Source organism: Octodon degus, unplaced genomic scaffold (genome assembly GCF_000260255.1).
Source record: "Octodon degus isolate 3935 unplaced genomic scaffold, OctDeg1.0 scaffold00127, whole genome shotgun sequence".
NCBI classification, from domain to species: domain Eukaryota; kingdom Metazoa; phylum Chordata; class Mammalia; order Rodentia; family Octodontidae; genus Octodon; species Octodon degus.
Window position 1 is genome coordinate 1609915 of NW_004524703.1, and position 27829 is coordinate 1637743.

The window sequence follows — 27829 nt, forward strand, 5'->3', positions numbered from 1 at the left end:
GGTAGTAACTGGTTTACTATTAGGTTTCATTATTAACAATGTCGAAAATGACAGCAGCAATCTTTAAAGAATTCAATTAGTGTAAGACAGGATGACAAAACAATCTGGGGTTTCAGTTGGTTCTTAAAGTGCTCCTTTCCTTTAAGTCAAAAGAAAATTATCATCAGTCACTGGCAACAATCACTGTAAGAGATCTTTTAGGGCAAAATTTAATAGTACGAAGTAGTTTACAAAAATAGATTGATGTTATTTTGAGGAATAATACTGTAATTTTTTTCTCAATTCAGTTTTGATATATTGTACCTAATCATACAAAAATTACCCCAAATTCAAATTTGATATAAAAAAGAGATGAAATGAACTCAGCTAGATGACAGATCTGGCAAAATATAAGAATGAAAAAATTCTATGTAGGGCACTTATTTCAGGTCCAGATAGAAAAACCGTTTTCCTTCGTGAGCGTCTCCTCTTCCTGTCAGCCATCCCAGATCCCAGTGGCCGCGCATGGGTCCTCTGCTCGCTGAGATGTGGGAAGCTGCTCCTGGCCCTGGGGCACCAGCCAGGCCCTCCGCCACCTTGCCCATCCTTCATGTTCACATGCTGACAGGCAGCGCCCAGAGTTCAGTGAGGAGTGTTGCTGGGCCGCGAGCCAGGCTAGGCGTCCTTACTGACCGAATCTGAAGGCTTATTGAGTTCCACCCTCACACCTTTTTCACCTGCGAGAGAAAAGCACACATTCATTTGCTAAGCCGAGACCGCCGCTGCGCCCCACTGTGTTCCTAGCGCTGGAGACAGTGTCACAGCCTATCCCGCCCTGACTTTTCTCCCAACAGGTAGGTGCCTTCCTCAGAACTAGGCCCTCTACAAAGACAACAATCTTGTCTTTTCCATCCAGTAGCAACTGGGGCTACTGCAAAGTGGTCGAGTGTCCATTGTCACTGAAAGCACACATGATGGCTGACAATACACAGGAGATGCACACTCACTCAGATTTTATATTTCGCTAAAAGGCCGACACTGGATTGCCAATGGCTTAGGAAAATAGAGTGAATCAGTAACATGAACGCTGAGCAGTCATCGAGAGATGAGGCGGGGGTAAGGAAAGCCAGGTGAGTGGCCCATCAGCTGAGGAACACACAGGGTCAGTCAGTCCCTGCGCGTGAGCCCCTGCATACCAGAGGACTCAGGGTGCCTGTCTGAGGTACTGCCTGGGCGTTTCAAGTCATCTCTTGTGCGTGAATTTTCTCCATGTCCATGTGTTCCTGGAGGATGTGTGGTTAGAAAGGAAAGGACAGTTACTTCCTTCTTGGGAGCAATGGAGGCAGCCAGAAGCCACAGTTTACCTGGGAGTCCAGGAGCCTGTGGTTGGTGGGGACAATCACAGAACAACTCAGCTTGTATTTGAGTAATTTATTCAGGACTCTGTCTCACACTTTTCTAATCTTTGGACAGTTTCCACAGTGAAAGGTAACAGTGAAGATGACTTAAGAATAATCTTTTTTTTAAATTAAAGTAAGAAACCTGATGAAATGTGGAAGTACTTGATGCTTTAAGACAGGGTCTCACTTTGTAGTCCAGGCTGGCCTTGAACTCACTTTGTAGCCCAGGCTGGCCTCAAACTCCAGGTGATCCTCCAGTCTCAGCCTCCTCAGCCTCCCCAATGCTGGAATTACAGGCATGTACCACCAAGCCTGGCTTATGACCTGAAGTTGACAAGGACCGTATGTCTTAGGTTTTCTGAAAGCAACTTGTGGTCGCAGGGTACCTTTGTTCCAGTCTGCCCTGGCCCCAAACCCTGTTTACCTGTTAGATATTTTACTTTAGCTCGTGCTCGCTCATCTGCATCAAAATACCAAACAGTTATTGCGTACCTAAAAGAAAATTTAGAATAGTATAAGAACGGTCACACTAGGGAGAGTGACTTGGTGTCATGATGGAATTTAAACCTGCCAATGCCCCCAACACACCCAGGCTGGAAACCTATCAGAGGGCAAAGGAGCCCAGAAAGAACTCTCCCCTGCAGCCTCAGAGTGGCAGGCATAGGCTGGGGAGAGGCCCAAACTGATGCTATACAGTCCTCAAGCCTTTCTGAACACCTACTCAGCCTGGGTCCTCCTCACGCAGAAATGGGCAGTAGAGGAGAAAAGACTGTATCAACAGCAAAGCCACAGAGGAGCAGCGGCAGGCAGTAAGCTGTAGGTGTGGCCCTGGGGTCCGTCAGCAAGGGGAGGCCAGCATCCTGCAGCCTCTGAGGACACCATAAGTCACAAGGAAGGATAAGTGTCTAGTCTAAGATGGAATTATCAAGGAAGAGTCAAATGCTCAGTAGTTTATAGAGTCTTTATTACGATGATGATGCTATTCTAATACTTAGTTTGTCTAAGTTTCACTTATCTGAATCATTTCACTTCTTTGGACCATCTTACTCCACAAATCTATAGGGTAACCTGATTTATTAGCTCCCATAAAGCAGTGAGTGGTGGTGCAACAGTAGGAAAAGTGCCCAGCACATGAAAGGGGAAGCATGCACCATGGCGCTGGTTCCACAGAAGAACACAGTAGTTCATTAAATATCTTTTTTTTTTTTTTTTTTTGTGGCCAGCACAGCATGTGGTACTGGGGATTGAACCATGGTCCCTGAGCACTTGCCTAAGCAGGCACTTTAGACCACTGAGCTATCTCGCTGGCCTCTCACTAAGTATCTTGTGGGTTTCAGTCAGTGTTCACAGGAAAAAGCAACACTGGCAAATGAAGAGGCAGTGAGCGGCCCCAGGTGAAGCATGCAACACACTTAGGAGTCCAGGGCACAGTGGATCCAGCACCCCGTCTGGTCTGCTGAGGAACACAGGGTCCTGGCAGGTGCCCTGACTGCCACTGTTCATCTGAGTGTGCCAGCACCTTTCCTGCCACTGAGCCACCTCTGTTTTCTCACTGGGGGAGATGGGTTCAGCTATACGACACTGTATCTTTTCATATCACAAACTTTCACTTCACAGTAAGAAGAGTCTGGTATACACAGATGGGCTCCTCTACACCTAAGTCCTTCAGGGCATGTGCCACAGCAGCCCAAGGCCCAAAGCTTCCCAGCCCACCCTCCTCACCACTGGCCTTAGTTCACCACCCCAAAATGACCAGCATGTCTCCCTCCAGAAGGCTACAACTGGGCCAGATTCAAGCCTCCATGCTAAGGAGGGCTGTGCAGTAGTTTCTGGGTAAGAAGTAGCCAGGGAAACAGTGGGGAGAAGGGGGAACCCAGCATGGCCCAGGGTGTGACTTGATCCGGTTGCCTTGCTTTGCACTTGGTGAGTCCCGAGGCCCCTAGCCACAGACCGACCACTCAGCCTGCTACCACTCTATGACCTAGGGTGGTGGCCATTTAGAAGGCAGGGAAAAGGCGGAGGGTGAGAGTGTAGCCCAAGAGCTGCCTCAGCCACCAGTGGGGACCCATGCAGCCACTGCTCAGCCCGCACCCTGTGGCCCTCCGTGGCCCCTGGCCAGGTGCAGCAGCCAGTGCTGCAGTATACACTCAGAATTCCCAGCCTTTTCTTAACTCAGACTAGTGAGTAGCAAGTGGGCTGACAAGCACTTGTGCTCCTCCCAAGGCCGGCAATACCTTCTGTCTTAACAATCTAAGTTTTAATCCCAAGTTGTTATAAAAGGTAAAAGCAAAATTCAAAAGAAGGCAGGATCATAATTTAGAATATCATACCTTGGAGCGAAGCCTAATAAAGCTGAGGCTGAGTCCGGAACAGGCTGACCTTCTTAATACCCCATCCTTGGCAGCCTTTCCTCCTTTTCCTTCCTCTATTTCTCTTCACTGCTGCCCCCAGTTATCCCTTGGGTTTCTACTCTATATCCATTTTTCATATTACCACCTCTTAGCACCTTTTAAACATTGCTCTTTTATCTTCCTATTCCCACAGAAAATACATGAAACGTGACACAGCTGACAGGTGTACAGCACCAAGAGGTGGGCTGAGTGGAGACGGCTATGCTGAGAGGTCACAGACTTTCAGCCCTGACCTGAGGAACTGACACCCATTCAAATGGAGAGTCCCATGAACCTGCTGTCAGTCAGTCCCGTGATCTCTGCCATGCTGCCACGCCAGGTAGGTTGCCGGGTGTCTGGTCTGGGCCCTAGAGTTCCCTTCTAGTCTCCTGCACTCAGGCTGGGCTTTGGAAGGGGGCTGGATTGCAGGGGTTGCTCTACTCATCAGTGCTGTTAGGAGGTAGGGCCTGGCTGGAGGTGGTCACCGTGGTTGTGACCTGGAAGGGGGCATTCTTGTCCCCAGCTCCCTGCTCTCTCTGCTTCTTGGCCACAGAAGTGGGCAGCGGTCTTCTGCCAGGCCTTTCCACCATGCTGTTTTTGTCCTGGAGCCAGCCAACCATGCGTGGACTAAATGCTAAAGCCATATGCCAAATAAAGCCTCCTTAGGTTGGGAGCATTTGGTACTTTGTCCCAGAAACAAAAAAGTACGTAGTGCACCAGGTACAATCTACAACCCCCTGGGCCCCATCTACTTAACAAGTTTATGTAAAGAAATATTACCTTGTGGCATATGCTGGTTGTACTTCATGAGGGTTGCGACGGTCAGACCAGAAAAACAGCAGTCTATCAAATTTGGGTTCAATGTCAGCAAACTGGGCTTTGCCTTCTGGAAATATTCGAAGTATACCTCCACTTACCTAGGAAAAGAGCCAAATCTGTAAGTATGAGCAACCCAAACTGCTACTGGGTTCAATTTAGAGAAGAAAAGACTATTTCAATTACCAAATTCTTTTTTTTTTTTTCCCCTGTATTTTAGGGAAGAGTCTACAGGGTGGTCAGGGCCTCACTACTAGACTGGACTCATAGTGATTCTCCTGTTTACAGCCTCCCAAGAGCTGGAATTATAGGCGAGTGCCACCATGCCCAGTTTCATTCACCCTGTCTCAGCGCACCCTGGTGGCAGGGCTGGCACAGCAGGCCCAGAGATCAAACCCCTAGCCTCTGCGCCTGCTTGCAGGCGCTTTAATCTGCTGAGCTATTTGGCCAGTCCTTAATTACCAAATTCTCAGGTGGAGTATTAATATCTCAATTAATTAACAAGGTATAAAGGAGAGTTAATATTCTTCTTTTTCTGAGGCATGAAAATTGAACCCAGAGCCGTTGCACTGAGCTATGTCCTTACTCCTTTTTTTTCCTGCAACAAGGTCTCACTAAATCAAATTTCCTAGGCTGAGTTCAAACTTGAGAACCTTGCCCCAGCCTCACGGTGAGTTGTTACTCTAAGTACATGCTTTGAGCTGAAGAAGGTGCTGCACACTTGTAATCCCAGCATACAGCAGAATGAGGTAGGAGTAGCATCTTGAGTTGGAGACAGGCTTGGGCCACACAGTGAATTCAAGGCCAGACTCAACTACATAGTGAGATCCTGTCTCAAAACAACAAAACAACCCTAAAATAAAAATAAAAAAATAAAAATAAAAACAAACAAAAAGGAACACAATGCTCCAATGCAAGGAAAAATTCACTTATTTTGCTCCAGAGATTTGGAGCAATGAAATAAATATTGTCTGATTTTTTTCCCCCAGGGATCAAAGCTAGGCAGGCGCTTATACTGAGCTATTTCCCCAGCCCCTAATGTTGTCTGAATTAAAAAGTCCATAAATGACGCTTGAGAACTCTGAAAACCCACTACATCTTACTTAGGCCTGCTAATAACCTACTTCACTCTCTCTTGGATACATGGCAGGTTACCTTGATGAATGGTTTGTGACTCACTGTGTAGAATAAACACTGTATCATACCTTAATGTTCAACAGACCTGTGACAGGACAGTCACAATGTTAGTGCCCTTTTGGGGGATACCAGCGATTGAGCTCAGGACCTCATGCTTGCCAGGCAGGAATGGCACAACTGAGCTATATTCCTGGCCCGAGCTTAATGCCTTTTATTTAAAGGGTTTACCGAAACAAACAAACAAACAAACAAACAAAAAACAGAAGGAAAAAAAAACATAGTCACGAATGCTCGTAATCCCAGCAGTGGGGAGGCTGAGGAAGGAGGATTGCTATGAGTTCAAGGCCAGCCTAGGATATGAAGTGAGCAGAAAGTCAGCCTGAACTGTATAGCACTCCCCCCTACCAAAAAAAAAAAAAAAAAAACGTTTCAGGGACTGAGCAGAAAGGGCCATCACTCATCACTCACCCCACCATCAGCACCATACTCAACAGTACAGAGCTCTCCTGTCCACACTTATGACTGAAGTCCACACACAAAGGACTGTTCCTGTTCCCCTCATCACACCACTCATTGAGATTCAACAAGCTCACATTCTCATCCCAGTGCTGCCAGAACAACAGGTGCCCTGGGAACCCTGGGGCCTGGGTGGGGCTTCAGAGGAACCAGGAGACCCAGTCTTTATGTTCAAAAGTCTTGGGAGACAGAGGCTGGCAAGATCTGCCCACCACTCTTTGCCTCTAGTAACTCAGCTCCTAAGCAGGAAGATGCCCACAGGAGAAGGATCCAGATGATCCAGACGTCAGGGAGCCTGTGCTCTGCCTAGAACTCCCAGTGAGTGAGAATGTTCCTGGGACTGGTCCCCGGCAGTGCCAGACTCTGGCTTCTTGGACACCTGCCCACCTCCCTCAGATTGCAAGTTGTCAGCAAGTCCCCGGGCCTCCGCCACCTATCTAAAGGACTCCAGGCTGCCCCGCCCAAGCCCTTACCAGGAAAAGCACAGGGTGTCCCTGGACAGCGCTTAAGGAGAGTCAGCTGGCTGGCGCTTTGTTCTTCCCCTGGAAACCTTCCCCACCTCTACACCAGTGGCTTCCTACATGTGTCTGTGCTAACAGGTGGAACAGCCGGCACAGGTGGTGGCAGCAGCCCCTGGAGCGGCCCCTCTGAGGGCTCTGGCCCAGGGCAGTCCACGTGCTGCACACACTGGTGCCACGCAGCGAGGGAAATTCTCTGCCCTGTGTATAGAAACGCCAAGAGCTGACTTCTGCCTATGTGCTAATTTATTTTATTTTTTGTTTGTTTGTTTTGTTTTGTTTTTGTTTGTGGAACCAGGGATTGAACTCAGGCCCTTGCGCTTGCCAGGCAAGCACTTATTCTACTCACCATCCCCCCAGCCCCTATATGTGCTAATTTAAAACCAAAGTGGCCTTATCCAGATCTATGTGACTAAAATAATAGCCTGGAAAAAGCCTAAAACATCAAAAAGAGTAGTTGATAAGCATGTTTCTGACTTTCTGGATACTCACATAATCTGACCAAATATCAATTTGGTTGTTTTTCATTTGGTGCAAGGGACTGAACCCAAAGCATACACACTAAGCCACACCTCTAGTCTTTAAAAATTTTTCATTTTGAAACAGGGTCTAAAAAATGTGGTAATATTAAAACACTTATCAGAGTTAGCACATCTATAATATTCAAATGACAGAACTAAACAAAAAAAGGGCATACAGATTAATGTCCATTTTGTATCTGTGTATTCAAAATGGATAGGATAGATATATAGTTGCATCCTCTAAATGAATAGAGGGATTTGTTCTAATAGTGTTTGTAAATAGGGTATCATGTCTGCTTCTTGTACAGCAAATAACCACTAGGAAGAGTGTATGCAATGTGTTAATCATTGAATCTGTCCTACCAATTTGATTTGAAACTGTCTCATTGCTATTTGTTTCTCAATAAAATTAGGGGAAAAAGAAAAAAAAAAAAAAAAAAAAAAAGAAACAGGGTCTGGCTAAGTTGCTAAATTGCCAGGGATGGACTTCTGCCTCAGTACCCAGAGTGCTGAGATTACAAATGTGTACTAGCACACCTGGCTCAAAAAATCAATTTAAGCTGGGAATGGTAACACAAGCCTGTAATCCATCACTTGGGAGGCTGAGGCAGGAGGATCACCACAAGTTTAAGGCCAACTTAGACCACATAGTGAGTTCTACTATATATGACCCTCTCTCTAAAATAAATAAAATCAATTTTTAAAGTGTTAACTAAAATCATACCAAACTGTTATATGCCTCGGGCTCAAGGTAAATTACCATACTTCTCTCTATTTCAAACTCTAAAAGCTGTAGAATCTGAAAAACCATGCTTGTTGGTATGACGCCTGAGGATCACCTCTCTGCAAATGAACTGTGTCAGGACAACGGAAGATCTCTGGGCGTGAAAGCACACTGTGAGCGCCTTCTCACTTCAAACACGTCTAGAGGGTTCCGCTCTGACCTCTAGGACTTGGGTGGTTTCTACTTGTGCACTGAGGGAGGGGTGGTATTTTAAGTTATTTGAGTTTTAGAATAAAACTTGGCACTTGTTCACTTTGTGAGGATCTCCTCAGCTGTACACACTATGTTCACCCATGCCACATGCATGTTGTACTTGAGGTCTGAGAAAAAATAAGCCTAACAATTGGTCAAAATAGCCTACAGTGCAATTAAAACTTGACATACATTTAAAAATCATTTAATGAAACTTTAGTTAATATTAAAAGAACACATTTTTAAAACAAGAAATTACATACAGTGTATATGTAAACTAGCTTTGCAGGGTTGGTCAGTGTGAATAAACTTCTAGTTTTCCCATAACTAGAGAAAGACAGAATCCAGCCTCAACAGTCAGCAACACAAGGCCATGCAACATCTCTAAAAAATCCAAATAATGAAAGAGCAAAGAATCCATAACAACTACTCCACCAAAAGCATTAGTTAATAAAACCACTTTTTATAAAAGTTAAAAGTTCAGACAAATTCTTCAATATCTGGAATAACTGATCTATTTTTATGTTTTTCTGATATACCCGTACTAGCATAGTTTTACTGAGGTATAATTAACTGATATACTAAAAAGGGTCCTGGGCCAGGGAGATAGCTCAGTAGAATAAGTGCTTGCCTGGCAAGCACAAGGTCCTGAGTTCAATCCCCAGTACTGCAAAATAAATAAATAAATAAATAAATAAATAAATAAGTCCTATTTCATGTCTATAATAATTTGTTGTGCTTGGATATTATTATGCACAAGCTTGTGATACCATTAATCACCATAATCAAGATGAAACGCACACTGTCACCTTCCAAAGATTCCCTACATCTTTGTCCCCCTCCCCTTTTCTCTGATGGTTAGAACACTGAACACAAGACCTACACTCTTCAGTACCACGTGCTGCGCTGGCCACTGAGTCCAGGGGTGGTGGTACAAGCCTGTAATCCCAGTGCTGGGGAGGCTGAAAACAGGAGGATCACTATGAGTCTGAGCTACATAGTGAGATCCTGTACCAAATACATAAATTAAAAAAAAGATCTATGCTCTTAAATTTTTAAGTGCAAAACACTATATTGTTACCTACAGGTATCTCACATTTCTGTACATGATACATTAGTTATTTGTCTTACATATGTTGGTACTGTATTTGTTTTTAAATATATTACTATGTATGTATGTATGTATGTATGTATTTATGAGACAGGGCCTTGCTGTATAGCTCCAACCAGCCTGAAAACTTGGGTGTATAGCCCAGGCTAGCCTCAAACTCATGGCGATCCTCATTTCTCAGCCTCCCACCTCCCAAGTGCTGAGATTACTGGTGTGTGCAACCATGCCAGGCTCAGTGCTTGTTTATTTTATAAAGACCCACCCCCAATACCCCTGACACAAGTCTGAGAGAATTTGATTTTTCAGTATTAGAAAGTATGAAGCTTAATATCTGTGAGAAAAGAAAACCCATGAGGAAAAGAGTCGCTCGATCGAGCTGCCTACCTTGGCATCCCAGTCTTTATTTAGATAATATATACATGTCACACATCTTCCATCTTCATTTGGATTATCCACGTGGCGAACATAACCTGTTCCATTGCCTGGGTAACAAGCAACCATGGCCTGCAATAACAACAATGAGTTTTAAAGTCTATGTGTGAACCTAAGAGAGAACAGCAGTAAAAAAAAAACCCCAAAAAAAACAGCTCTGAATTTTGGCAGCTCTGATTTGTTCCCTAAATTCTTCTAACGGAATCACGAGACAGGTAAGAGAAGCTACTTCATGCTGACATTTATAAGGAAGCAAAAAGGTGGGGGGCATCCCAGGGCCTGGGAATTCCACTGAGCAGGACAGAAGGGAGAGCACTGGAGGTCAGGGGGCAGCATTGCTGTGGTCCCTGGGGGCCACAAGCCAGCACTGTGCTTGAAACAGCAAAGGCTGGGATCACTGGATATGCACATATTCGATGGTCAAGGTCAGGATAGTTTCTGTCCTGTTCCATGGAGTCTCCTCCCTCCCTGCTCAGAACACTCATGTCCCGTGCCACAGAGGTGAGCAGACCCAGACGTCACCTGATGCCTTTCTGAAAGCCATCACAGCTAGGATGAACAGCATTCACTAACTTACCTGCAGTGCAGGGCTGGAACCTGAGCCTCAGACACGCGATCTAAGTGCTCTACCACTGAGCTCTACCCTCAGTGAAGATCAGCAACGTTTGGATGGTGAGCTCCAAGTATTAATTCACTGATTGTGATTACCAAAAAAAAAAAAAAAAAAAAAGACTAAACAAAAAATTAGTATGTGTCAACCCAATCCACTCCTTTTTTTGGAGACAGACTCTCATTTTGTAGTGCAGGGTGGGCTTAAACTCACTTTGTAGCCTAGGCTGGCTTTAAACTCTCACCAGTCCTGCTTCAGCCTCCCCAGTGCTGGGATTACAGGCATGTGAACTCCTCCTCCAGGAAAAAAAAAACAAACATGTTTTTACTCAACCTGTAATAAGGTTCAAAAGACTGCTGGGTGTTAAGCACAGAGGGTGAGGGAACCACACTGTAGAGCACAGCATCACTTACATCCTGCTCGCCTGCACGCTCGGGATCAGCTCAAACTGCAGGGCTGATTTAAAAACATTCCCAAGCCTATAATCCTAGCACTTGAGAGGCTGCGGCAGGGGGATCACTGTTGAGGCCAGCCCAGGCTACACACTGAGTTCAAGGCCAGCCTGAGATACGTAATGAGGCTCTGTCTCAAAAACAGAAACAAAAACGAAACCTCCCAGGAAAGAAAACAAAGATGTTCAGTGTTGCCAGTTATTCCTGAAATCCTTTACTTCTCCGTGTATTAAAGTCAGTGAATCCACATAAATCTATCAAACATTAATCCATTATATATTAAGAGAAATGACAAAAGCTAAATTTTAAAATTCATGTTCAACTGATCAGAAAAACCATGGCGCTGGTTCCATCTCAGGGACTTGGGAGCACTTTAAACTTCCACCCTTTTTCCTTGGCAGTTCTAGGGATTAAGTTCAGTACCTGCACACTGACCTATAAACTCAGTCTTTTTCTTTTAGTCAGAGCTTCATGTGCTCAGGCTAGGCTCAAACCTTCAGTCCTGCCTCAGCCTCTCAGAGTATTAGGATTGTAGGTGTGTACTACCACACCTGCTTTAAAGCTGTATCCCTGAAAAGAAAAAAAAAATCTGGTTTCCTCTGGCACCCTGGCTTGCTCCTGTAAGAGCAGATTTCTTGGTGACCTGCCAGTATGTTTTACTTTTTTCTAACTCAAGGCAGTCTGACAGGCTTCTTCTAGCACTGGGGTTTGGCAAGAGCAGGAGACGGCACGAGACGGGGAGAGTAAACGAGACAGGGAGAGTAAGACTATTCTGTGAACAGTTAGCCCAAGTGATTCCATCACCAGCTGCCAAAGAACGGCTCACAGCAGGGCTTGGATGAAAACAAGAAGGGCCACTGATTTAATGTCAGAGTTAACTCAGGCGCAGTAACCTAAGGAAGGCCTGGTGAGTTAAGGAGAGGAAAACCTGACTCAAACTCCTCCCTACACTCATCTCACCTCAGCAGGTAAGGCAGCTCCTCTGATGGCCTGATACCAGCACTTCTGGTGCTGAGAAGAAAAGGAAACCCTTCTCTGGTTCTCCACATCCATTCCACCCATCCACTTAGCAAATCTGTCTTGAGACTATGTCCAGGACGCAGCTTGGGTGAAAATGGTGAAAAGTGACAAGTCTCTTGCTTCTATTTATTACAAAATGTGGTCTGATAAACACATGTACCGAAATGTTCAGGAGCAGGAAGTTACCTTTTCATGTGCTATGAAAGAAAACTGAATAATGTTGCAGGCATCCGTGGGTGGCATGATATTCTAGGACACCATGAGGGAAGCCAGTTCCAAGGCACTGCCATCTGAACAGGCACACAAGGGGGACAGAAGTGCCACTCAGGGGTGGTGGCTGCTGTGACCATGTGTCAAGGGAGGCTGGACCATGAGTCCAGAGACAAGAGAGCCACACTGGGCAGCTGCAAGTGGTAAGCCACGGTAGGAAACACATCTGACTGGTGCTTCAGGAAGAGCAGTGCCCATTTTCTACGAACAAAAACTAACAAGAGTAATAACCTGAGAATCACTCACCACTGACATTTATTAGGTGTCTATTATTTGCCAAGCATTCTCAGCAACTCCTGTGAGTTGCTGGCGCGGTAAACACCTTTACTTTCACCTTCACTTAATTGTTAAGGGAACGAAGGTCAAAAAAGGATGAGTGCCCCAAAGCCTGGGCAGGTGGAGGCTGGGGGTCTGGTTGACAATGTGTATAATCAGCCCCAGCTAGACTGCTGGGAGGGAAGTCAAAGGCAGAAGACCACAAGGCCCATCGGCAGGTGGGAAGCAGAGAGAAAGAAGCGCAGGCTGACTCTGTAAGTTAAGGAATACAGCATTAACCACGACCCGGCCCTGGACGAAACAAGGAGCAGTGCTGATAGCACGTGGCAGATAGGAAGAGTATCCCAGTGCACTGAAGAGGAGCGGGTACCCCAGAATGGAATGCAAGTGAGGATGCTGGTACATCAGAATTCCAAGAGAGATTTTTAAAAAGGGATGCAATAAAAGTTTTGAACTAACAGAGTTTCAAAGATATAGTTCAGGCTGGTGGTTGGCCTTGACACCTGGATGATCTAGCCTCAGCCTCCTGAGTGCTGGGTTTACAGGCATGCACCACCACACGAGGCTGCATCCTGACATAGCTCAGTTGCCTGCATCTAAGCATGTCTGTAAGGGCAGTGTTACGGTTCAGATCTGGAACATCTCCCAGTGTTCACCTTGGAAGGTGACTGGGCCATGCGCTGCTACAGCATCAGGGCACGGCTGCGTTCGCAGCTGAAAGTGCCACTAGAAGGTGGAGTCTGGCTGGGGAAGCAGGGCCACGCACCACCTCCTCCCTGCTCTCTGCTTCCAGAGGCCATCAGGCGCTGTGTCCCAGCACCATGAGCTAGCACAGCAGCCCTCACCATGCTGGCCTTGCCTAGTGCCCTCTCCCACCCAGGGGCTCAGGACCCTGGAGGTGAGCGAGGAGGAGCAGAAGAGACACACGTGCCACAGCCTGCACTTAACCTTCCAGTGAACTCACGAACGCCAGCAGCAGGAAAGGTGGCAGTCCCTGATTTCAGTTGTAAAAGGGTAAAAATGAACATCGATAAATCACAGCAAACTAGAAAGTCTGACAAGGAGACAACACAATTCCCACATGTAGCTTGGAGGCCACGCTCCTAACCTGCCATCTCAAAGAGACCCCAACTTTAAATACTTCGACTTCCCATGGGGGAAAACCTATTCAACACAAGCAAAACAACTGAATTCTACTTTTCTTCCCTTCTGATATGAAAATATACATGTTCAAGGATGTTCTTAAGATAGGAAACACCATAACTGTGTTTCTCCCTCTGAGAATAAACGGAAGGAAGAGGCCTGGGATACCTCTCTGGAGTCTGCAGGTGTTTATCTCACGCATTAGAAGGCATCAACATGAAGGTGAACCAGTGAATTTTTGTTTTAAAAATTTTCCTTTTTGAAGTCAATTATTTAAAAACAGAAATTCACAGGTAAGAGAACTAAAATTTGATGACAGGTTACCTGTAGCTTCCAATGTGAGCAGTTGCGTAGGTTCAGTCAGGTCACAAACAGCACAACCGAGGAACGTGTAAGAAACACCACAAGAGGGCATTCAAGTACCCAGACGCAAAGACACAACTAACTTGTGGGAGAAGAGGCAGAGATGATAACAAGTGAGTGGGACCTTGAAGGAGAAAAACAGAAATCCTCCAGAAGAGGGGAAAAGTCCAAGTACTGGAAAGGAACACAGTGTTTGCATAAAGGGAGACTCCAGAAGACCCAAGTAGGAAGTGCCATGGTAGATGTGTGGTGAGGCCAGGCGCAGAGCAGGAGAGCAGGCGGGTGCTAGGGACGTGATCACAGCATTGTGCACCATCACCTTGCAGGCCAGAACTGGCCAGCTGCGCACACAATGAATCACCTGGGCTGCTTCCCCAAAACGATGACCCCTATGCCCTCCACTTGAAATGATGGATTTGTATGTAGAGGAAGGGGCCTGGGTCCTGTACTTTTAAACAAGTGCTCCATTCTGACTGACAGAGGCCAATAATAAAGGGCTGGGAATTGTAATAATATTGCAGTTCACAAACATCACTCAGGCTACTTGCTGAGGAGGAAGGATGACTTGGAAGCAGTCAAAGTAAAGGGCAGTAGGAATAGAAAGCACAGGGTGGTCTAGAAGATAAGAGAAACATAAAGCAGATTGGCCTGGTGTGGTGAGAGGAGGAAAAACTCACTCTAAAAACGTAAACTTTAAAAATACCCACATGTTCATCACTCGATGCTGACTGAGCACCAGCACAAGTCAGGCACCATCCAGGAAAAGGGACAGCAGGAAGAAGGGTAACTGCCTTCAGTGACACCCGCTCCAGAGGAGGAGAAGGGAAAAACAGCGAAGTCCACAGCACAGGCGCAGAAATACAGTGAGGGATAATTTACAGAGATTTCAGGTGGGCTGCGGGCGGGAGGGAAGACATGTGAGCAGATCTTTGGGGGAAGGGTGCTCCAGGTGGAAGCAGTGGTGGGGGGTACAGAGAAGGGCACCAGGTAGACAGCAGGTAGGACAGAGCCAGGTAGATGAGGGCAGGGCAGGGACCATGGAGGGCACTGGGGTCACACTGGAGATGGTACAAGAGGGGGGCTGTGGAGGTTCCCAGAGGTCTGATGACCATGAAGAGCTGGGGTGGGGGCGTGAGTCACAGCCCAGGCCCTTTCCTATTCGCACAGCTGTCCTGGCACACAGTAATCTACAATACTCTCAATGATTTAGATCCATGCAAATGAAGAAATTCATCCATGTAACTTTTCTGAGTAGTGGTACGTACATAGCCAGCTGGTACCACAAGAAGGGAGGACACTATGACCTGAACCAGAATCAGCACAATGAAGGCCAATGCAGCTAAAGTAAATCCTACCTTTAAAGAGGCAAGAACCAACCATAGGAAGGTTATAAGCAACAGCTACCATTTACTGAGATATTACTATGTGCAGGTCACTGTGTTAGGAATGTTATACTCCTTCAACCCCTGGGAGGCAGGTGTTATTCTCATTTTGAATAGGCAATTATAGAACAGTGGTAAGGATATATGGTAGTTTTGTTTTTGTTTTAATGTATCTGGTACAGGGTCTCATTAGGAGCTAGGACTTGTAGTAATCCTTCCATTTCAGCTTCCCCAGTGCTGGGATTAGAGGCGTGTGCCACCACACCTGGTCTCGGTGGCTGGCTCAGTGCACCCAGAGGCAGGACCTGCATGGCATGTGGTACCAGGAGTGCAAGCTCTGGTCCCTGCGCTTGCCTAAGCAGGTGCTCAGACTGCTGAGCTATCACCGCAGCTCCAGAGTAGGTATCTTTGAGGAAAAAAAAAAGACCAGGGATGTTGGTATGCCCTGAACTGAATCAGCTGCTGTGCTAAAAGCTACTGCAACAAGGACTCAAAGTTGTTCTACCAGGTTCTATAAACTCAGGCTACATCTGGAGCCTGCATCCATTTCTGGAGATACACAGCAGGAATGATTCTGACAAACTGGAGTCAAATGCTTAAAAAGCAAGAGTGGCCCCACCAGTTGGGGCAAGGTGCAGCCCAGGACAGGAGCAGCGGGCTGCACAGGGGTAGACATGTGCCAGGGACTGTGCTCACAGGGCACAGGGGCCACACCAGCTGCACTCAACACCACATCTAATGAATGCTTTCCAGTTTACGAAACTGCTTTCCTTGTCAGTGAAAGCACCACAAAGGAAAAGGAAGAACAGAGAGAGTGGCCACAGAGGTTCAGAGCCAGGGTCTCCGATGTGAGCCCAACTGTGCAGGTCACTTTCAGTGATTTTTTTCTTTTTTTACGGAACTGGGGATTGAACTCAGGCCCTTGCGCTTGCCAGGGAAGCGCTTATTCCATTGAGCCATCTCCCTGGCCCCGTGCAGGTCACTTTCGCAAGTGATTCAATTCTTGGTGCCCAGCTCTAGGTCTATAGAGTTAAAAAAAAGCAATGGTATGCCACCTGCAAAGCTGATGAGCTAGCATGGGCAAGTGCTTGACTCCAGTTTGTCAGAATCATTCCTGCTGTGTATCTCCAGAAATGGATGCAGGCTCCAGATGTAGCCTGAGTTTATAGAACCTGGTAGAACAACTTTGAGTCCTTGTTGCAGTAGCTTTTAGCACAGCAGCTGATTCAGTTCAGGGCATACCAACATCCTTGGTCTCCCCCCCCACCCCCAAAGATACCTATTCTGGAACTGCAGAGATAGCTCAGCAGTCTGAGCACCTGCTTAGGCAAGCTCAGGGACCAGAGCTTGTGCTCCAGAGCCCCAAGACACTAACGCCAGCAGTGCCCAGCCACCAGGACCACAGAGCAGCCCCTGGAGCTATTTCCTCACTCGAAAATCTAGGAAATGGCCACTCAGTCCACAGGAAGTGATCAAAGGGGAAGCACAGGAAGGTGAGCCAGATGTGCTGGTGCACAGCTGTAACCTTAGCACTTAGGAAGCTGAAGCAGGAGGATCACTTTCAATTCGAGGTCAGCCTTGGGTACAAAATCATGTCTCAAAAAGCTAAAAGAGAGAGAGAGAGAGAGAGAGAGAGAGAGAGAGAGAGAGAAAACAAGGGAAAAAAAGTACAGGAAAGTGTTCTGCAAAGCGAATTTCTTTCTTCTTTCTCAAACATCATCATAGTGTCTGAGAGTGCCTGCACCTTGGCAAGTATAATCTCCGTGATCTCCCCAAATCTTCAGTCTACAACTACCACCCTCACCACTGCGCTCAAGGGCCAGGCCCTTGGAATGGCCACACCGCTGAGGAATCAGCCAGCCTGAGAGTTCAGGACTACCAGAATCTCTGGCCCTGTCCTAGGCCTCCTCTCTACACAGCCCTTTGTACTTAGGCATCTCTGTAGCACTGCACGTGCTCGGCAAAATGCCTCATGGAAGCTGGACATGGTGGTAAACATCTGCAACACCAGTACTCTGAGGTTGAAGCAGGCAGATGACAAATTCAAACTCAGCTTGGGCAAACTTAGCAACTTAGTGAGATTCTGTCTAAAATATTTTAAAAGTAGGGGGCCAAGGATGTAGGTCAGTGTGAAGGCCCTGGGTTCAATGCCCCGTACCCCAAAAACAAGAAAAAGAAAAGGGAATAAAAACAAAAAGCTCATATAGCCAAGCTGATCAGAGCAATGGGCTCAATTCAGGATTTCTATAGAAGTCCTGGTAAGAGATGCTCCCTTTCTTGTGTATTTCCAGGATGCAATGCAGAAACCATGGTGGCCAAACTGCTGTCACGTGAGCAGGGCATGCCAGACTGTAGCCAGCATGGAAAGGAAAAGCTGTGCATTCCAATTTTGTGAGTCTGTTGGTGGATCTAAACTTCTACTAGCTGGAAGCGGGGATACACATTCCTGGGGATGTCTGGTTTGCATGCACCCATTTGAAGGGCCTGCTTTGTTCCAGCCATTTCCATGTGAGAAGAGCTGGTATCTGCTGACCCAGAAGAGCTCCCTAACTACAGCCATAACCATAACCAGTCCTCAATTTGAGCCAGTGACTCAGAATATACCAGAGCTCCTTTCAAAGAACATCTGGTGAAAGCCAATTCCCTGGTAATATATAATACACATCCCCTGCAGTTTCTTACTCTAGAATCGTAAGAGTCATCCCAGACTGCAACTTCATCCCTGTTATCTAAGATAGCCTATGTATAGCTGTTCACTATGTACAGATGGACAAGAAAAAAATTTCCTGCCTCTGACAGAGAAAAGCAAGGACAGGGTGCCTCCAGCCTTTCATGAGCCCCCAAGAGGGCACCCATCCTCCTCATTGTACCCACCTGTGGCTCTGTTTCCACATCCAGAACAGATTATTGCTAGCTTTTTTTACTCCTTAACCTCATCCTGCAAACTTACAATTTTAGATGAAGCCAATCTTTGCAGCCCCCGCTCCCCCAAACTACTTAGCGCCGCTGGAAGAAGAGGTAAAATTAAAAGCTGTCACTGACCTCAACGTAACCTCCAGAACTTCTTGGCTATTTTCACGTTCCTCACCAGATTTGTTGATATGCCTCAAAATGACCATTTCAAACCTCTATGACTCACTTTTCCCAGACAATATTTTAGCCCTAACTCACCTATTTGTCCCCAGTACTGGGGGTTTCACACGGGGCCTTCCACTAACCTACACCCCCAGCTCTTTTTCATTTTGGTGTAGTCTACAACCATGCCTGGATGACTCAACTTTCTAATTCACTAGACAGAGATGTTTTCTACCCTCTTAGATACTGGGGATGGCCAGATGGAATCTCATCTTCTTACCCCTAGGTTCCTTTTTAAAAATTTACTTATTTACTTATTATTTATTTATTTTTTGGTACAGGGTCTCGTTACTCAGCTCAGACTCATAGTGATCCTTCTGTCTCAACCTTTCCAGAGTTGAGATTATAGACAAGCATCACCATGCCTGGTTTTGGTGATGGCATGGCGTGCCAGAGGTTCTGGGGCCAGAGGAAATTGAACCCGGGTGCTTGCGCTTGCCAGGCAGGCACTTAAGCCACCAAGCTATCTCCCCAGCTCACTCCTAGGTTTCTTGCTCTGGCTAAATCCAGGACCTTCATCACCTGACTCCTTCAGTAGGAATGGCTGGAGTATAGGTACCCAGTAGAGTGCTACACCAGAGAAAAAGTGCTGCTTTTTCTCCTATGAAAGGTTAATCTTGTCTCCTACAAGGTCATGGGAATAGTACATGCACACAAATCACCCTGAGACATTGTTTAAAAATGTACATTCAGATTCAGTAAATCGTCAGCTTGCATAAGGTTTTTTTTTTTTCCAATAAAGCAATGCCACTGTCTGTGAGTAGTCATCAGAGTAGCAGACCCTCACTCACACCCGTTTCTCCTATTATCAGTCCACACTCTCTAGGTCCATAGGGTTATTTCTTCTGTCCTCAGCATCAGCTTCTCCATGGGTGGCCTCCTTCCACAATACATACCAGACTCTTATTTTAAAATCAAGCCTCCTCTCTTCCACTTTCAGGTACCACCTTATCTTCTCTGCTCTGCTTACTCCACAGGCAGGTTTCTCTTACAAACAGTCTGGCAATGGTTCAAATTTTCCTTGGCTCAGGCACATTAAGTGTCTCTATAGTTTTTCCATGGCACTCTGAAGCCAGAAGAAATATCTAATAGTTACTTTTGTTAATTTTAAAAAAAGGTCTAATCACTTAGTTTTTAAGCCCTAACAATTTGGTGCTTTCTGGGAACTGCTCAGCTTTACAAACCTCAGAATTGGACTGGACATAACCTTGTTTCCTGTTCCACACGGATTTTCAAGTGGGAAAAACTTTCTATCAGACCAAGAACTGAACAAACAGCTTCACAGAGAGATGATGTCACTGGAAGGACCACAGTGACAGAATGTTGTGGCCTCCAACAGTTGTTGGTATATTGCCCTTGAAACTTCAAAGTACAACACCCTTGTGAGTTTGCTACAGTGCTGGGGAGTGCCTAGGGTACACCCTAGATACAAGCAGGTCCAGGTCATTCCGACTAAGAGGTTGCTGACAATGCAGGATTCTTTCTAGCCCTGTTGATTTAGAATCTCCACTTGCACAAGCTGTCTAAAAGACTCAAAGGCAACAGAGACCAAAAGTACTGGCGCACGGGCCCTGCCTACCACCTTCACTTACACTTGCTGTCCTCAGACATCTGCTTTCATGATGCCAAGGAGGTCACCCCAAAGTCTTAAACTGCTCCCTTTCCTTTTTTTTTAAGTAGAAGTGATAAATGCCCTTCAGATTAAATCCTAAGGAAGCCTCTCCACAGTGTCTTGCATTACTACTGTCTTGAAGCTCAGCTCTTCCTTGCCTCTGAATCACCACTGTCTTCTGGTTACCTTCCTCCTCTTTCCCCTTGTGTTTCTTCTGCCCATTCTTCTGCAGGTGGCTTGGGTTTTGTTCTTCCTGTCCTTTTCTCCCACCACCACTATTCTTGCCGCTCATAATTTGCTCAGTCCCCTGAGGATAGCATTTCAATTTCAGGCTGACCACTGTGGCCCAGGCTATTCTCCATAGCCTCAGATCTATAAAACCAATAAGGTAGACCTGCATAGGCCCAGCAAACCACAGCTTATTTTATCCATGTTTTTCTTCACTTTTCCATGATTCTTCCTTCACTGAACGGCATATTTCTTTAGCCAGTTTTCCCAGAGAAACCCAGAAACACTCCTGGCTCATCCTTCTTCCTTCTCTTTTTTTATCCCCCCGTCCAAGTACCAGGGATTGAACTCAGGATCTTTTGCTTGTCAGGCAGGAGCTTATAAGGCTGAGCTATTGCCCAGCCCTTTTTTACGTTTTTGAGACAGGGTCTCGATATACAGTTCAGGCCCGATGCCTTGAACTCGCAGACATCCTCCTGCCTTAGCCTCCTGAGTGCTATCTCCCTCCTCCTTTTTGTTTTTCCCTATATTTAGGGCAGGACGTACAGGGTCTACAGGATCTCACTATGTAGATCAGACTCATAGTGATTCTCCTGTTTTCAGCCTCCCAAGCGCTGGGATTATAGGCGCGCGCCACCATGCCAGTCTCAATTGCTGTCTCAGGGTGCCCTGAGGGTGGGGCAGGCACGGCACAGCACGCCACGCCAGGGATCGAACCCCAGCCAAAGCGCTCCACTTTAGTCTGCTGAGCTATCAGGTTGGCCTGGCCTGATAGCTTGATCTACACCATCAATTGCATAAAAAATGTTTGCTATGTATGCTCTGTTTTTGTTGTTTTGTTTTGGTGGAGGGCAGTACTGGCCTCATGCATGGTAGGCAAGCACTGCACCACTAAAGCACATCCCCAGCCCTATGCTGCCAATCCGTGTGCATCTTTCCACCCTCATCTTGCCTCCCTGAATCTGCTTGGATGTCTATCACTGTCTTAACTCATGCCCTCCTGTGGGACTGCCACGCCCTGAGTAATCTCCACATTCCAAATTCTACATATCTTATTTCATCATATTCCCTATAAACCTTGGCCTATCAAAAAAGAAGTGAACACTGTATTTGTTTCTAAGGCTGCTGTAATAAACTGCCACAAACTTGATGATTTACAGTAACAGAAATTTGTTGTCTTGAATTGTGGAAGCCAGTCTAAAATCAAGGGCTGGTGGAAGCCTACCTGAGCTACCTTGAGCAGCCTGAGGTAAGGCCAAGCACTACCTACTTTAGAAGCCTTAGAAAAATTAAGAAAGTATTTATGAAATCCATACAATCAAGAAAATATGGACCAGGGAGATGGCTGAGTAGAATAAGTGCTTGCCTGGCAAGCGCAAGGACCTGAGTTCAATCCCTGGTTCTGCAAAAAAAAAAAGAAAAAGAAAGAAAATATAAGCCAATTGGGGTTTAAAAGACCTCTTTGCAAATTTGCTTATTGTTGAGAGCTATCAATGTGCTATGGGTACCTGGTACCTTTGCATATCTTTGTCAACTGGGAGGATAACCAAAAACACCAGTTTTCTTAGACCCAAATGTGATTCAGGATCTGTCAGCCTTCATCCTGCATTCTGACTCTGATTCAGAAGAGCCACAGTAGGCCTAAAGCTTACAGTTAAGAACTACCTCACCTCTGTGTATGCTGCCTGGGCAAAATTCAGCATTTAAGGTCAACAGGAACTTTACTACTATCCAATACTGGTAATTTATGAAAAATGAACCTGCTCTAATATTTACACTATCAAAACAATGTCCCTTTGAGCAAAAGTATTTTTTAAGTGTGAGTTTATCTTTGCTGAAATTATAGACTTTTGATGGTACATTTCTAAAAGTATTTCAGACCAAGCATGGTGGCACATGCCTGTGATCTCAGGACTTGGAAAGCTGAGGCAGGATTTCTGTGAGTTCAAGGCCAGTGTGGGCTATACAGTGAACTCAGGACCAGCCCAAACTACATAGTGAAACCCTGTCTCAAAAAGAAAAAGTGCATATATAGAAAAAATAGAAACATGCTTTGCATGGTGTAACTAGGAGGTCATAGTCTAGATTCAGACTGTTCTAGGTTGTATAATTTATTGGCTGCATGACTCAAAACAAGTTCTTGAACCTCTCTGCACCTCAGTTTCTTCAACTGTAAAATGAGGAAAATAGTGCTTGGTATGTAAGGAGCACCCAATCAACACTGACAATATACTTATATAAAAATGTTCACTAACTGGTCAATGCCACTGCCAAAATTTTTTTCTTACAAAAATCTTCTAAACTGGCACAAGAAATGTTATCTTCAAGAACATCTAAACCGGGCATAGTGGCATATGCCTATAATCCCAGCACACAGGAGGCTGAGACAGAAGGATTACCATGAGTCTGAGGCCAGCCTGGACTGCACAAAAGGACTAAAACATATCTAATATACAATTATTTGTATCACAAAAACAGCCCGAAGTTTAACCAATAGGAACTTGTTAAGTAATCTACAGTACAATCTTTCATTTGCTGACGTTTCTGAGACTCCACACTTCTGCAAAGACAAAATCATGTTTTGCACAGAATAGCACCTCACCTTCTGCTAGCTAGTCCCCAAATACTGGACACCTGAGCAGTTCCCCCTTTTTAGCAATAATGAATGAAAATGCTGTAGGTTTTTTTTCCCCCATAATTTTATTGAGAAACTAATAGCAATGAGACAGTTTCAAACCAAATTGGTAGGACAGTTTTAATAATTAACACATTGCATACATACTTCCTAGTGGTTATTTGCTGTACAAGATGCGGACATGATATCCTATTTACAAACACTATTAGAACAAATCCCTCTATTCATTAAGAGAATGTAACAATATATCTATCCTAACCATTTTGAACACACAGATACAAAATGGACATTCATCTGTATCCCCTTTTGTGTTTAGTTCCGTTATTTGAATATTATAGGTGTGCTAACTCAGCAAAATATTCTAAAAGAGTCCAGTAGTCCATAATAGTATTGGGTCTTCCGCTTCACTGGCAATGTCAGAAATTGTTGACCTGAGTTCCCTACAGCTCAACATAACACCATGGCTTTACTTCTTTTTTTTTTTTTTTGGTGGAACAGGGGATTGAACTCAGGCCCTTGCGCTTGCCAGGGAAGCACTTATTCCACTAAGCCATCTCCCTGGCCCCAATGGCTTTACTTCTTATACTTCGTTTTTATACTTTTCTGCTGGATGATTAAGACCAAGATAAAGCAGGACTTATGCAACAAGAGTTGTAGCTTTTGGATCTGATAAGGTCAGTGAAATCCCCTCAGGATTTATCCTGAGATCCTATACCTCAGATTGTAGAACCTTTGTCAGTGGCAGCCATGTGGATGAGTCATGGCCATTGCTTGGCCAGTGTGCTCTCTGTGAAAGCCTGAGAGAATGTTTTCTCTCCATGTGACTCTCCTTAGGCACACTCTACATCATCGATCACTTTCCTCTTTGGCCCCATAATCCCCTTGATCAGAAAATTTGGGACACTACCGAGTTACATGACGTTACAGTACAAGTTCTCATATGTCCTGAGTCTTAATTGACCTTGGAAGACTAGGGCCAAAATGTTGGCTTTCCTTGCAGCCCTCCTTTTTCTCTAATTTTGGTCTGCAAACTTAGGTTGTTAACCCTCCAGAAGAGAAGCTTATTGTAATTACCATACAACCTAGGCTATTAAGCTTAACCTCACTATCTGTCTGCATATCAAACATCTTAGGCATAACACGGAACAAATATTTTTCATCAAGTATTGATATGTTGAACTTTAAGTCCCTACAAAATATGATGAAAAAACATTTGAAAATTAGAATATATTTTAAAAATAGGAATAAAGAATTATATACTTCTTATGTTTACACATAAGTCCAAAAATCTAATCCTATACAACCTTGAAGCAGGACAGTCCCACAACATTCCTTTACCTGTCTCTCGCCTTCATTTACCACCCCCTTCTTTTTGAACAATCATCTACCTGAGAGACAGCACAGCAGCAACTGGCATGTCATGACAAGCAGCCCGTATTTAGAAGACCAGAGTGACAGACACACCAAGCATGAAACTACTATTACAAATTGCCATCTTCAGGGCAGATGCTTAGTTCACAGGTGTCAGTATATATAGTTAGTCAGAGTGAGAATCTTTCCAATTAACTGCTAGATTCAAAAATCTTCTGAAGATTCTCAATGCTGAGGTTTTATCTGTATGGACAAGCCTTTTCTCTTGGTAGCTAAATACCTAACACAGTAGAATTCCTGAGTGACATAAGTTCTTAATTAACTTTCTGAAAAACTGTGTTTTCCAGAGAGGTCCTATTGTTTTGCACTCCACACCACGATAGTGTATCAATTTACAAAGATTTAAGTTGCCTCTTGTGATAAAACTTGGTGCCATCAAGGCGCTTAGTCTTATGCATTCTAGTGTACGTGTACACTGTGGTTCTAGTTTATCTCCATAATGATCAATGGTGCTGTGAATCTTTTTAATATAGTAGCCATTTGTAGGTCTTCTTCTTTTTTTTTTTTTTTTGTATTTTAGGGGACGGTCTACGGGATGTTCAGGGTCTCACTACTAGATTGGACTCGGAGTAATCCGCCTGTTTACAGCCTCCCAAGAGCTGGGATTACAGACATGTACCACTGTAGGTCTTCTTTTTTGAAAAAGCTATCCCAGTTTTTTCCCTACTTTGGGTTGAGTAATAAAAATTATATATTTGAATACAAGTCTTTTGCCAGATATGTTTAATAAACAAAACCCCCCAAAATTTGTCTTTTCATTTTTTTAGCAGTGTTTTTCAATAAACAAATGATGTTAATGTTGACAAAGATCAATTTATCACTTTTTTCTTTTACTTTTTTTTTTTTAAATTGAAGATTGATTTAAGGACCTTGACCTTGCCAGACAGGCACTTATGCCACTGAACTACCTCCCTGGCCCTTGGCCTTTATAGTTTATCTTTTGTGTTCCAGGAAATCTTCACCTATCTTGAGGTTAGAAGGATTTTGTCCTGTATTTTCCCTTTAGCTTTTATAGACTTAGGTCTTAGCTTTAGGTCAACGTTCCATTCTTTGTTAATTTTTACGTACTGTGAAGGAAAAGTCAAGACTTACCTTTTTCCATATATATGTGCAAGCATCCCAACATACTCTCTAGGGGAGGGGCTTTCTTGCCTAAAGTTATCTTGCTATCTTTATTTTTTGAAAACTCACCGGTAAGGGTGGTGCTTACTTGGAATGTGTGTATAGGAGAAATCAACTGATCTTGTGAGTGTGGGGTCTACTGTAGAATTTTTAATTCTATTCCATCAATCTGTATCTATTTTTTTCTTCACCCATAAGCTATTTGAGAGTATGTTATTTTGGGCTGGCCAAATAGCTTAGCAGATTAAAGTGCCTGCAAGCAATTGCAGCCAGCCCCCCCCCCAATCCCCAACCCCCTGCTGTGCTGGCCCCACCCCTGGGGTGTGCAGAGCTTGAGACTGGGCATGGTGGTACACACCTGTTATCCCAGCTCTTGGGAGGCTGTAAACAGATGGATCACTACAAGTCCAATCTAGTAGTGAGACCCTGAACATCCTGTAGACCCTTCCCTAAAAATACAAAAAAAAAAAAAAAAAAAAAGAAAGAAAGAAAGAAAGAAAGAAAGAAAGAAAGAAAAAGGGAAAAAAGAGTATGTTATTTAATTTATAGGATTTTCAAGATTTCTTTCTTCTTTTTCGGTAGTGGTTGTCACTATTTTGCTGTACAAGGGGTGGAACCCTGGGCTTTGCACATATCGGCAACTTCTATCCTTGAGCTGTGTCTCCAGCACTGCCTCCTCCTCTCTTTAGAGGTAACGGAGAGTGAACCAGGGCCTTTGGTACTGAGCTGCATCCTTCTCCAGCTTTTCTGAGATAGGGTCTCACTAAGCTGCTTACTTGTCCACACGTGATCCTCCCACGTCATCCTCTCAGCGCTGGGATGGATTACCGGCAGGCACCACTATGCCTGGCTTCTGACTGGTTTCTACTGAGGAGCATCCTCTGTATGATTTCAATTCTTTTAAGTTTACTGAGATTTGCTTCCTGGCCTAGCATGTGATGTGCTCTGGCACCTACAGAAATGTGTCTTGTGCTGTTCATGTAAGATTTCCATGATGTCCATCAGGTCAAGGGACAGGCAGTGTGAATTGTTCACATGCTTGATGATTTTCTATTTGCTCTAACAATTACTTAGAAAGAAGTACTGAAATCAAATTAATCATTAATTTTCCTTCTGTTCCTTTTATTCCTTTCCTTTTTGCTTCACCTACTTTAGAGCACTATAGTATTTTTACAATTAAATACATCTAAACTCACGAACAAGAAAGCAAGCTGTTTCTCATAATACATAAGTTTTTTTATTTTTTATTTTTTGAGGCAGGGTCTTCCAATGCAGTTCAGCCTGGCCTTCAACTCACTATGCAGCCCAGGCTGGACTCAAACTCATGGCAATCCTCCTGCCTCAGTCTGCCAAGTGCTAGGATTACAGGTGTGCACTACCATACTCAGCTTAATATGTAAAATTTTTACAGATGAAGCATATACTTACAGTTTCCAAACTAAAAGGCAATAAATGCCATAATTACAAAATATTTAAGCGTGAGAGTCCAAGCACCTGTGTGGCAAGCTCAAGGCCCAGGTTTGATCCCTGGCAATGTGTGTGTGCCATGCTGCCCTGTGCCACGCTGGCCACCAAAACTGGGCATGGTGGTGCACACCTGTAATCCCAGTGCTCGGGAGGCTGAGACAGGAGTAGCACTATGGGTCTGGGCTGTGTATCGAGACCTGTACCAAATAATAATAATAATAATAATAATAATAATAATAATAATAATAAAATTAAAATACTTAAGCTCTATTATTCAAAGTATCCTATAACTCAAAAGTAGTAATTCTTTTATACATACATAAGCAAAATACATTTCTATAACCAAAATATATTAGTCAAATTCAACAACACAAATACCAAATTCAGTGAAGTTAATAACAGGCACTTAAAAGGCATGATTAATGGTAAAAAGTCCACACAGCAAGACTGAAAACTAGGCAAACTCCTAATTACTCTGTCGTTTTAGTGAAGGAAGGAACCACTTTCAGGATTTTTGTTTTCAAGGTTTCCCCTGCCAGGGCTAGCAGAACGTGCCTGTAATCCCTGCGCTTGGGAGGCTGAGGTAGGACTGCTGGGTTCAAGGCCAGGCTGGGCTACAGTGAGCTCAAGGCTAGGCTGAGCTACGTATAGACCACCATATGGCTTAAATAAAGTAGCATTAACAGATTATACAACAATGAAGTCTATGATTACAGGAGTAGAAACTATAAACTCATTTATGAGATTTGATCCACTTATTCTAGCTTATCTGTGTGCATGACTGCCTTTGAAATTCATTACTATATGAGGGGTTCAATTTTTATATGTAAATTAAATAATTAAATTCATGATTATAAATAAAGTATCTATTGTCTCTTGCCTTCCTT

General features: G+C 44.6%; 1 protein-coding gene across 2 annotated transcripts in view; it reads right to left on the reverse strand.

Moving 5' to 3' along the window:
• Positions 1-193: 193 nt before the first annotated feature.
• Positions 194-27829, reverse strand: part of Egln1 (egl-9 family hypoxia inducible factor 1) — a 47698-nt gene continuing 20062 nt past the window's right edge. The window contains exons 2-5 of one of the 2 annotated variants that reach the window (XM_004640828.3): positions 9749-9868; positions 4550-4686; positions 1804-1871; positions 194-716 (exon numbers count right to left, since the gene is read on the reverse strand). In XM_004640828.3, coding sequence (XP_004640885.1) covers positions 655-716; positions 1804-1871; positions 4550-4686; positions 9749-9868 — 387 coding nt within the window. In that variant the 3' untranslated portion in view covers positions 194-654. The remainder of the gene's footprint in view (positions 717-1803; positions 1872-4549; positions 4687-9748; positions 9869-27829) is intronic. The other variant, XM_023700876.1, reaches the window with a different exon arrangement.